This window comes from Diadema antillarum, unplaced genomic scaffold (assembly GCF_040938485.1).
Source record: "Diadema antillarum isolate AM-2024a unplaced genomic scaffold, OU_Dant_1.0 seq00000472_RagTag, whole genome shotgun sequence".
NCBI classification, from domain to species: domain Eukaryota; kingdom Metazoa; phylum Echinodermata; class Echinoidea; order Diadematoida; family Diadematidae; genus Diadema; species Diadema antillarum.
Window position 1 is genome coordinate 1749678 of NW_027271440.1, and position 13018 is coordinate 1762695.

General features: G+C 37.4%; 1 protein-coding gene across 1 annotated transcript; it reads left to right on the forward strand.

The window, feature by feature from the left end:
- The first annotated feature begins 3145 nt into the window (after window positions 1-3145).
- LOC139733347 (collagenase 3-like) lies at window positions 3146-10640 on the forward strand. Its single transcript, XM_071644183.1, has 9 exons — window positions 3146-3291; window positions 3985-4108; window positions 4775-4992; window positions 6375-6597; window positions 7177-7335; window positions 8342-8458; window positions 8661-8800; window positions 9248-9386; window positions 10251-10640. The coding sequence occupies exons 1-9, from the start codon at window positions 3205-3207 to the stop codon at window positions 10592-10594; spliced, it is 1551 nt and encodes a 516-aa protein (XP_071500284.1). The 5' UTR covers window positions 3146-3204; the 3' UTR covers window positions 10595-10640.
- Window positions 10641-13018: the final 2378 nt, after the last annotated feature.

Sequence of the window (13018 nt, forward strand, 5' to 3'; positions counted from 1 at the left end):
ACAACAATCAATGGGGTAATGCTCATGCTATTGACTTTTAACCTCACTTCTGGTCAAGGAAGGTAAATGAAACTATTTGACTATAAAAGGTAGTTTATCCTTCACTGAATAAGGTATAACATACTACACCGGAGTCCATACAGAGCTAATTGATTTTGACATTCCTCTAAAGATCCTCCCGGCGAAGAGAGATACCGGCTAGGCGGCTACTCGTTGTCACCAATCTTTGCCCCAGTGATCTCGAAAAACTTGACTTGATAAAGTCTACTACAGTGAACAGAAGTTAGCCGACTATCGATTAGTGTAGAAGCTTAAATACAAGTCAGCCTTTTGATTACTCATGTACGAGGGAAATTACAAATGAATGAGAACCACATCCCCAGTATTGTATATCTGATTCACACGCCTGAGAGCGAATGGTTTGGGTGATTCTTCATCTCGATGATGATATTATCAGCGTAATGTGATAAAAGTTTCTTTTTTTAGGACTTGCTCCTTCAGTTTGAAATAGCAATTCAAAATGTCAAGGATGGTGACACCGAAGTGTAATGGTTGACATTGTCCGCTCAGTTGTGTGTCAGATGACTGCGCACACTTTTGTTTTAATACCAAACAGTCGTTTGTTGTCGTCGTTGTGGATGGTTCACCTTTAGCTTGGTTTTGTGTTGCTGTTATTTATTTTTTGTTTTCATAGAAGGACCGAAGGACCATGACGCGTTATATAAACCTTCACTATCGAGAGAATCATTCCTAAACTTCCGTGACGGTTCAGGGTGTTGACGTAAAAAGAACTATTGTTGAGTTTGGCAGGAAGCGTTTGATGATACACTGGTTCAGCAACGATAATCATTGCATGACATTGAAGGGATGAAATGAAGCTAAGCCTGCGAAAGGAAACACAGGGTTTAAGCACAAATGGTAGATCAATAAAGACTTGTACGCTTTTGTCGGTGATCTTCAGAAGGCAAATCCGATTTTAAGCTTTGATACAGTCATTTTGCCATTTGAACAAATATGCCGTGTAGCCATTTGAGCAAGAAATAAGTCCTATTTTGACCACACAAAAAAAAATGGGTAAAAGAATCTAAACCACTCATACAGCAAATGACTTTCCATTCAACATATATCGTTGATTTGATTATCCTTCAACCTTTGCCCATTCAAGCAGAAATACCAGGTAAACAGATATAGTGTGTCCAATATAAGAACCCGATTGTTTCAGTGTCGTATAATATCTAACATGGCTCATCTGATCTATTTCAGGAAGTAAGAGATTACATCAACATGATCAATGAGTTCTGGGTTGTACAATTATCTAGTGAAAAGCAGCTTTAGAACACTTGTTTGAGGAGGATATAGCAGGAAGTGAATCCCGCTCACAGCGCCTACACATGGTAGATTTCAGTTTGAAGGTTGCCATTTGATGTGATTCATTATTAGTGTGGGCTATATGGAGACAGAGGTTTAAACCATACTGGCATCGATGACACACGATGCTTCATCTGTGATAAACATAGTGATGTAAAATGGTTCTTGATATTACGTAGGAAATAGGCAATGGCATGACGGCTACATATGACTCTGTGCACCTTAGAAAAATCACGCAAATTATTTTTTAACGATCTTGGTCTAACTTGGAACACACAATAAGAAATGTGTGATTCCATTTCAGTTATATTTGATTCACTCTGATTTATTTTCATCACAGCATAACCTACAGCTATAAAGTACAAAGCATGCAGATTCAAGACAAGGTAAACACAAACGCAGACAACGCAAAAATTATCATGCAGTAATATACTGCATTTTGATTATCATTGCTGTAACAGATAGCATAGTATAAGAGTCATCAAAGGCTATTGTCATTTCACACGATGTTGTGAATATGGGGAAGAGAATGAAGTATGTTTCGCTTAATCCCTATTGAATGCAAGGAAATTCATCTTATGAATAAACGAGAAAATATACTAAAGAGACGATTATGATGATGATAAAAGATATAATCAGGGTGGAAGTAAAGCTCCACCCATCCCTTCCCATACCTCCCTCTTCCCCTCTACGTGTCTCCTCATTCCCTTTCATCCAAACGTTCATCACTCACCGAGTAGACTGAGTCATAACCGTAATGAAGGGAAGTTAAATTTGGGTTTCTTTGTTGTTGTTGTTGTTGTTGTTGTTGTTGTTGTTGTTGTTAATGGTTTATTATCTAGTTTCAAACAACAAAAATGCTTTCATATACATGTATAGTTAGCACGGAAATCACAAGATGCAATCTATTGTAATTTCATCACTACAATACGTTGTACACATAATCTTGTAGTACGATGTACTGATGTACATCCATACTACCTTGATCTTGATGCCTGCCTCTGAGGACATGTGACGTGACACTTGGTTGTCTAAGCATAAACAAAATACCCAAGAAGTAATTAAAAAGACGAGAGACAACAGTCGTTTAAGAATTAGAAGATGAAGAAGAAGAAGAGAGAGAGGAAAGAGTAGAGATAAGTTGTACAGAGTATACGAAGTTGAGCACACAGCATATTTGTATTTAAGTCTATGTATAAGGTGTATAGTCAGGCGAAAACAATCAATTAGGTGTATATGAAATGTATGTCTGTTTTGGATATATCACCGTTTGAGTGTAGTGTTGTGCATGTGCGTGTGTGTGAAAGAAGAGTGTAATATGATGATTTGAATTTTTTTTTTAAGTGACCTGTCATAAAAACCTATTCGCCGTTGTGATCATAGCATACACTAAATCATAAACGCTAATGTGAAAATATGATTAAATTCTTGTCATGTTCTATACCTAAAAGTGCAACATTGGATTCATTTCCGTTATGACATATTGGTAGCGATGTATAGTGCAAGTCACTTCCTCAGAAGGTTTTTTTATTATTATTTTGGTCCGTTTATTCCATTGGGGCTACCACCACATTTTCTGTATATTCTGTCAAAGTGCGGTGAGTGAAATGACTTTTGTAATTTCTGTCTCGAATGGGGACGTGTGCAAAACGCATGCAAATTTTGGCGTGAAACCAGCTATGCACGGTTCGTCCACCCACTTTATCCTTTCTATACCATGCTCTGTTTTTGCAGTCTCTTGCAGCCGATATAAGCCTTGCAAACTTGTAACAAATTCATTGCGATTTCGTGTGAGCTGAAAGACATAGAACCAGAGAAATACGGAGAACTTTTATCATGGCACTTGGACTGTCACTAATCTTGATAGCATGTGCTCTGGCTGTGACAGGGGCTGATAGGGTAGACACGCCTGAAGAGGCCATGGTAAGTCAAATTTCCAGCCCTGTGATAACGTTTGTTTTCTGTTTTCAAATTTCCGAAATCTGTACGCATTTTTCTTTCTTGAAATAATGTATCATAAATCAAGACTTGCCTTGTTGCAATATTAGAACTGAAATAACCTTCAAAGATTCTTTATTGAGAACTAACGTTATATTTTTCTCTTTATAAGGCTTCGAATGTTTATCCAAAGTTCTGCCTATCATGCAAGCAGTGTGAGACTGCTCTGGGTTTACAACCACTCACATGATGAGGAATGACAAACATATTTAAGCGCATCGAATCAGCATTATTTCTGGCTTCACTAAGTATATATATTTTTTTTCCTTTCGATGTCATGGTGAATTCTAAGATTATACACAGAATCGCTAAGGATTTTAACACAAGTAAAAATCTGTATTTCGCGTCTCTCCTTCTTGTATCTAATATTACACTAACACAGTTTCTCAGAGAAAGAGTGAATCACTAGACATTGTTAAATGTATCAAGGAAAGTGTCAAAAATGTTTTCCAATTTTCAACTACATGTGATAATTCAATCCACATTGAATCTACTGCATAGGGCTTTATATAAATAAAAACATCGCTTGAATTCATGTTTTCGCAGTTGCTTTTTCGCCATGAAAACATCAAAATGTTGTATTGAAAACTTGTTTCTCCTCCTTGCATTACCATACAGGCGTATCTGAATAAGTACCAGTACTTGCAAACTTCTGAAATGAAAGACGGAATGCCCATGACAAACGACATCTACGTGCAAGTCATCAAGTACTTCCAGGAATTTAATAACATGACTGTTACGGGTGAGATTATACTCATCAATTGAAGGATTGTCAGATACTATTATCAAGACGTAGTCTGAAATCCACTTATTATTATGATTTACGTCATCAGATTTCAGTGTGTTTAAGTGTTTTCATTTCTGTATAAACGAATAATTTGGTACATAATAAGCCGCATGGTCCTTACGGCATGTACGTCATTTTGCATTTGAATATAGATACCTAATTGTTTCACATTTAATTTTTACACATTATATGCACAGTGTCATTATATTGTAATATTCTGCTTTATTGGTGTTTGCCAACAATTCTCAAATAGCGCTAGAAGTCCTGCAAAGCTTGATAATTTTTTTTTAAATCCAATTCTAGGTATTCACATGGCTGTATCAATAGTTCTTATAAATTATATTTCTATAAGTGAAACTCTTAGTTATGATACACGTTACATTTTCAGAATAGCAATTATCTCCTGTTCATGCCATAATCTGTTTATTTCTTCTTCTTTTTTCAAAACAGAGATAAAAGGCAAGAAAATATGCAATTCAATCATTCCAACTCATCGCATTTACGTTTAGATGAATCAAGATATCAAAGATAAAAATGATGAATTAATGACAATTTTGAAAACTGATTGCTGATTAGGTTTTGTTTTGTTTTTGTCTTGCTATTTGTGTCAAAATAACGTAGGTGAACTGGATGAAGCGACGTACGCGTTGATGAACATGCCTCGGTGTGGTATGCCGGACATGTCCGAAGACCGGGAGAAAGATATGGTTCGGCGCAAGAAACGTTATTCACTGTCGGATCAGCGTTGGCCAAGGAACGAGTTGACTTGGCGTATTAACTCGCGCACCCCTGACCTGAGTGCATCTGCCGTCGACCAGATCATGGAAAGAGCACTGAAAGTGAGTACCATAATCCCTTTACCCTGGCCTTAAGCTAAGTGGGCTCTTTCTTCTCTTATTTCTCGTACAGTACTTCTTTTACTTGAGAAGGAAATGTAACATTTTCTTATCTGTTCTATTTCATGTGAACAACTTAAAGGACAAGTCCACCTCCATATACATGTGGATTCAGTGTATGCTAAAATATCAGAAGAACGCATCAGTGAAAGTTTTGAGGAAACCCGACAATCAATTAAAAAGTTATAAATTTTTAAATTATCTGCACAACCACTGCTGGATGAGAAGACTACTACAGTGTATGATGTCACATGCGCACAACGACATAAGGAAAATAAAAAGAGAATTTCACAAAACTGTACTTTTTGAATAAAGTGCAAATTTCTTCGACTTGTGGCCGACGCATGTTAAGAGTGAAACTATACCCCTTGCCTTCTGAAAGAGAGAAGTTGGGTGTTCTTTTGTTATGCGAGAAAAGTGAAAATACGTTTAATTTTCTTTATACTTTCTTTATATCGTTGTACACATTGTGACAACACAGGCTATAGTAGTCTTCTCATCCAGTCGTGACTGAGCAGAAACTTCAAATATTCATAGCTTTTGAAAGGATTGTTCGATTTTCCTCAAACTCTCTGTTCTACTAATATTGCTGCATTCACTCAACCCACATGTCTGTGAAGGTAAACTTGTCCTTTAATGGGTATAATTTAAAGCTTTCAGTTTACATTTTAGGCTATACATGAACAGCACTTATACGCATGATGATCAAAACAAGACAGAGAATGAGTAATGGAAAACAATCATATCAGCTCGGGAGCGTGACTTTAGAGCGACAAATGCATTTTGCAGTGTAACGTTTGAATCAAAAGTAAAGAACTTAATTTCTGTAACTACATTGGTTACAGTGTCTCTTACAGTGTCATGTACTATCCTTGATAGCCTTGATATTTGACTGATATGTATTTCTACATTTTTACTTCCTCATCGGATGTATTATGAATTTGTTTTAGACTCTGAATTTGGAAAATCTCCAAACTCAGGTTTTGAAATTGAAGTACTGCAAGGGGCTGGTTTAATAAGGTTCACCCTCCATCGGGCATTCAAGGAAATCATGATAAAATCTGAAATTTGTTGGTAATCCACATTTGAAAAGCAATTCTTTTCAGCAGTTCTCTGTATTTTTTACAAAACATGTTTATTTGATCACACTGATATGTGACCTTTAATAGATATCTATTCGTGAACTTATCATTTTGACCTTTCTACCTTTAAAAAGAAAGAAAGAAAGAAAGAAAAAGGTAACCTGGAACGGAAATGTTTAGGAAAATGGTTTTTTTTCTGGTTACTGATGTCAATGTGCTCCATGCATAATTTCTGCTCTATAGGTCTGGAGCGACGTGTCAGCACTCAGCTTTACAAAAGTGACCAGCGGAGATGCCGATATCATCATCGACTTCGTGCGAGGTAGACATACTGCTTTGGACCCCAACGATTTCGACGGACCCGGCAACGTTCTCGCGCATGCCTTCTTTCCTAATAGGTTTAGTAGCCTCGCAGGCGACGCCCACTTCGATGAAGACGAACTGTTCACAGAAAATACAAACCAAGGTTTGTGTGATGCTCCCATGCTTTTCTTTTCAAGAAAAAGAAAAGATCTTGATCAGTGTTTTTACAGCTGTTCTTATTGCTGTTTTATAGTTTCCCTGATGCACATCTTCCAATTTGCTGAAATGAGGCGAAAATGGTACGACATAGAACTTATCGTGACTTCTTAGAACTAGTCTTCATTGCTTTATAGCTAACAGAATAAATTGCAGGAAATGGACACAATATGTCATATCAATGGAAAAAATATCAACCCCTCGCTGTGTCAGCGTTCTAAACTGAAACACGAAACTGAAAATATTTTGTTTTATCGTTGTCTCATTGTACTGTTATCCAACTTTCCGATGTTTTTTGCGGTTTATACAGGGAATAAGTACCCATGCATTAGTGTTTTACTCTCATCAGACATTGCATGCACATTGCTGGTGTTGGGGAGTATGTTCTTATAATATGAGAAGCTTTTGAACTGTTAACCTATCACTAATTTAGGGGAATGAATTTCTACTATCTATATCAATGTATTCAGTTATGATGATTCTGAGTTAACATAAAATATATATTCACTCTTCACCTTTTGCTCAGGAATTAACCTGTTCCAGGTAGCCGCTCATGAGTTTGGACACAGTCTAGGCCTCGGTCATTCTCAGATCCAGGCTGCCCTGATGGCGCCTTACTACCGGGGTTACGTTCCAAACTTCGAACTCCACGAGGACGACATAGCCGGGATACAGGCTCATTATGGTGAGTTTATAGTCTTCACATCTCCCTCCATCAACGGAGGATATTATCACAGCAATGCACTTAATGATATTGAAGGGAAAGTCAGGGTAATTTTCAGATTGTGATAATGAGGATGAAGAATAAGAATATTTTCGAAATTTATAACAAATTGCAATGATCAAGGATGATGACATGGCAGAGTCACCATAAGAATGCATGAGTTGGGGCTCAAGGAAGCAGAACAAAAGGAGAAGGCATGCATAGATTATACACAGGTGAACTCGCACGCAAAGAGTATTGTAATGGAATTACACTGCTACATTTCTGAAACATGTGAGCCTCCTATGTCATCATCCTTGTTCAGTGTAAGTTGTTTAAGGTTTTCAAAATATGGTTTCTCTAATATACGATAAATTCCACAAATCTATACAATATGGAGCTGCTGATTTATGTACTACATGATATGAAATTATGAAAATCGTCTGGATGCCCCTTTAAGCAAGCTATTTTACATTAAGTCGGTAATGTAGATTTTACTTCAAGTCACAGGTCTCAATATAGCAAATTATTTGAAATGATTTCCTACACACTGATTTTAAACAGTCACATTTACACAATTTGCAACGTTTATGGGACCCCCTAAACAAAAAAAAAAAAAGAAAGCTGAAGTGAAGTTTTCTTGACACAAAATCACCCCATGTATATACATCAAGTATTTCAAAATGATGTAAATTCAAAAGGCTAGAAGAAAAAGGCTGATATATCGTTAATATTAATGAATGTCTCACATGAAATTCATCTCGTGGAAGAGAATAAATAACACTTTAGTTATTGTGTAAATCATTTCGCTGTAGGTTTGTAAGCGAATCGTTCCTGTTGGATCTTTGAAAAAGAGTGGACAACATGGCAATTCGATATCAATGTGCACGTCTTACGCTCTCAAGTAATAGGCCTACCGTCTAGCAAAAGCATAATTACTCACACTTTGCTCTCGACACTTTTCCGTGTTAACTGCGGTCATTGACAGGTCCTAATGTCGGCGTGCCGGAAGAGATGGGCACTCCATTGACCCCAGTGGAAAACTGCATGGGAGATGTGTCCTTTGTCACACGGACACAAGATGGCAGCGTATACATCGGAGTAGGTGAGTATGAAGAACTAATTTCTTTTCTTAATTTTTCTTAAGGTAATGATATGTCCCTGAATGAAAGCTCGAGAATTTTTCTCTAGACCACTGCAAGGAAAAATATAAATTTTAATATTCATTCATAATTACCAAACTTTATTGATTATAAATCAGATATTGAAAAACCTGATTCGAACAACCAACATTTTCTCTCTGTCAGGCACACAAGTGTTCAAAAGAGTTAACGGCCAACTTGTCGAGGGATACCCCAAGCCAATCAGTGAGGAGTTTCCTGGTCTGCCCAATGAGCTGGATGCCGCTTTCTTCTATGAGCCATGGGGAAGGACATATGTATTCAGGGTAAGTCTGCAACTCTGAGTCTACAAATAAACGAACAGCTTGTATCATCAAACCGGTACGAAAACGGCTTCACTATTTCACACTGTAAGAGATCAATCTTTGCTTTAGACTTAACGTCTGACCTGGGTAGTTGTCTTGTGAAGTTCGTCGAGGACGGAAATACAGGAAGTAGAAATATGTTAAGCATAATCGAAGCATGAATAAAAATGAGGAATATACGCACCATATACTGAGATATATTAGCGGTTGTGATTCTTAATGTAGTACACCAAGATTGTGCGCACTGAAACAATGTGTGGAACAATGTCGAAATATTAATTTGGAGATATAATGTAAAAAAAAAAAAAAAATAGCGCATGATCGTTCCTGCTAAGGGTTTTATTTTTTATTTTTCCGAGCTGTTATCTACTTGATCCTTGCCATTCTATCGCTTATCTAATTCACCAGGGTGCTCAGTACTGGCGTCTGACCAACCGGAACATCGACCGCGGATTTCCACGAAGTATTACTGACTTTCGTGGTCTTCCATCTGATCTGTCTTCAGCATTTGTGTGGAGTGGAAATGGCCGAGTCTACTTGACAAAAGGTGAGGATAAAGGAGATTTCATTTCTTTCTTTATTTGTCCAAAGTATGTATAAAAACATGGCATGGAAAATTGGTTTTTACACAAAATGTGAACAATAGTCATGATAATAATTGTTTTAAGAATAAACTGTCTACATTATGGTTTATTGAGAAAATTAGTGATAACTCCTTATATTTTAGGTTTTATTGCGAATCTTACGTATGGTAGGATGTTTTGTGAGACAACTGAGCTACATATTATGCATCAATGTGATAACTCGAACATTTTAAACACTGCCCTCAATGGTTAACCATACTACAGCTACTGCTAGCTGCACCACCAAATTCCTACCACAATTCCCAATGTATTTCAAGCACATACATAAGCTTATTCTTGGACGCAACACCGTGACTGAGTCTTTATCACAAGCAGTGAACAGCAGAGTGATAGTAGCCGCACCAGTCGGAAAACAATAAAGCAGGAAAATACCTGTACTCGGCAATGTTTTCTCTCTGGTGATGATATCGCCGTCGTCAGTAGGGTAAAGTAAGCCGACAGGGGATAGAAATGAAGGCGACATAATACTTATTCTCTGCCTTACTGACGCGAACATGGCAGGCTGTCACATGATTAGGTATGTAATGTGTAATCACAAAAGTTTCTGTTGGGCCTACGGTAGACAGCACGAAATCAATGTTGTCGCATTTATAAGCTTCTCCTTGCGTTTATAATTACAGCATTGCTCGTTTTTGTCCTCCCCAAACACCTTCAGCTATTTGAGGGCGCACATTATTACATGCCCAATTCTTTTCCTCCAATTTATGTACAGCTAAGTATAAGTGGCAAACTCAGTTTGGAATTACAATTTCCACGTCTCCCGACAGGAAACCAGTACTACCGCCTCTCGGCATCTCTACGTACAGTGGACCAGGGCTACCCTCGCCCACTAGCTGTCTGGAGAGGGCTTCCTTCTACGGTAGACGCAGCATTCCAAGACAGTAATAGGTTTACATACTTCTTTTCGGGTTTAAACTATTACCGATTCAACGATAGCACCTTTCAAGTGGACAGCGGCTACCCACAGAGTGCAGCCGTCATGTTTTTGCAGTGTGACCCGGCAGAACTTGAACTTGAATCATCGACTCCTACGTCAGACGCAGCGCTGACAATTCCCTCACTGCTCACTCTTGTGCTTCCCGCCCTTATGGGTTTTGTCTACAGCCATTAATCACTTTGGATTCACTCTTCGGCAACCTCACACGGTTTCTAGAAATTACCGTGTACCCTGATCACACATACCATGTACTGGAGAACTCTTAAAATGAAAATAAGATCTTTTTTATGCAATGAATGTCATTACAATGTCATTTTTCCAGCCAGTGCTAAGAGATATTTATAAAAATGATAGTGCGCTATACACGTATTGTAAATATTATTATTATTATTATTATTATTATTATTATTATTATTATTATTATTACAAATTGCTTCAATCATGACTTCTAGCTACAATTTAGTGTCTGTAGGATTAATAATGGTCTCACAATGACCGTGTCTGCCCATAACCACTGTATATTCCTTAATTCGATTTGCTCGGTACATTCAAACAATTGGAGTGATGCAAAGGTCGATTTGAATGTTTATTTCACAGTGTATACTATCATAAATTCAGGTGTCAGTCTCTAGATTCATTGTCTTACTGACACGTTCTTTTATACTTTTATATTACATCCTATGATATAGACTGGGGTTTGATATCTATCCATAAGTTCCCATACATAATTCGTTTCACGACCTTGCACTCAATCTGCGGTATCGAAACCATCTGACATAATTGTCATACAGTATCATAGCATCACCTTCCTCAAACACGAAAAACGAGAATCATATTGGGTTAGCAATCTAAAAATCTCGTCCCCGAAACATTAATGTTGAAGAATAACTTGCAACAACACAATCCCCTCCACCCCCACATATACACACTCCTGCTTTCCACCCAAAACACAACTCAACACTGTATAGTCTGTATCTTATGTATAACTGTTATTATATTTTGGATCAAGAAGTTATCCTCTAGTATTGGTTGAAAGAGCTTCACCTAATTAAAGGTATTCTCAGCTATGTCAGAATGTTGGCATGTTTATTGACACACCATGGTGTACTACTTAGTATTTGCAAAAGGATGTCACCACGCAATTGTGACATCACAGAGCAATTCTGACGTCGCGAGCTGCTTCTTACCGTCAGTCTGTGAAATTTAACAATTTCTCACAAACAATAATATTTGTAACATCACAAAGCAATCCTGACATTAAATTGTGCGTTGTCCATACGGTCAGTGTAGGATCCCTCCACACCATCGCATCCACCACACGACTTTTGGCGTCGCATTTTTATCCCCATTTTTTTTTTAATTTCTGATCCAAAATATAAAACAAACATACTCTGCCTGATTTCAAGTTTCTGGTAAAAACCATAAGTCTCGTTGCCTCATAAAAAAAAGTACCATTCACTTCTGGGATACGCCCATCAGTGAAAAGTACTATTTTGGAGGTTCCTCTGTCAAAGCAAAGTATATTTGTATATTATTTTAAAGTTTGTGAGAGTGTGGATTGTAATCATTTGATAATAATTAAATGTTTCTATCAAATTTCCTTCTCATCCGCTCATGCTGTATGTATAAATACATGTATGTATGAAGGTATGTTGGCATGTAGTCCCATGAATGTGTATCCGCTATACACTTCTATCATCATTGATGACAGTTATTATTGTTTCTAACATGCTATTTACTCTGCATCTTCATAAATCCTGATGAAATCCTGATATCAAAGCTCGAAATAAAAGGAATGTACAAAAAAAGATGTATATATATATATATATATATATATATATATGTAATTATAACAAGAATGAGTCTCAAATACGCCATCTGTAGATCCAACAAAAAGGTTTTTATCCACAAAATTTTCAACCCGCCTCGGGCCTTCATCAGTGTAGATGATGCGACGCCAAAAGATGCGACGCCAAAAGTCGTGTGGTGGTGTATTTGAGACTCATTATAAAAATGATAATAATAATAATAACAATAATAATAATAATAATAATAATAATAATAATAATAATAATAACGTCTTATTTACCCAGGGTAGCCTCTTCAGTGTTGCCACTGCTCTACCAGAGGGCCCTGCCATTATTATTACCCTAAAGCGTTGCCAGGTACCCATTTATACACCTGGGTCGAGAGGGATATGGTGGGTAAAAGCATCTTGTCCAAGGACGTAAGCACTAGGCGGGATTCGAACTCGGGTCCTCCGATCGGGAGTCGGGAGTCGTATCCACTATATGCCACTGCGCCCCCGCAGTGGCATAATCATAACATTCGAAGTCCAACACGTGGAAAATTCATTTATATATATATATCGGGTGTCCCAAAAAAAGCGGAACGGTGGATTTTCAGTACCTTGCGGTCTAAAAGTTATATATCCTTTGACATCATTAGAAAGAGCATCTTCCGCAGAAGACCATGATACCAAAATCGTTAAATTTGGTTCGGTACTTTTTATTCTACGCCAATTTCTGAAAATGCAGTCATTGTCAAATTTCGCCGGATTTTTGCGACTTATGAGATAATAATTTGAGTGCGACACGC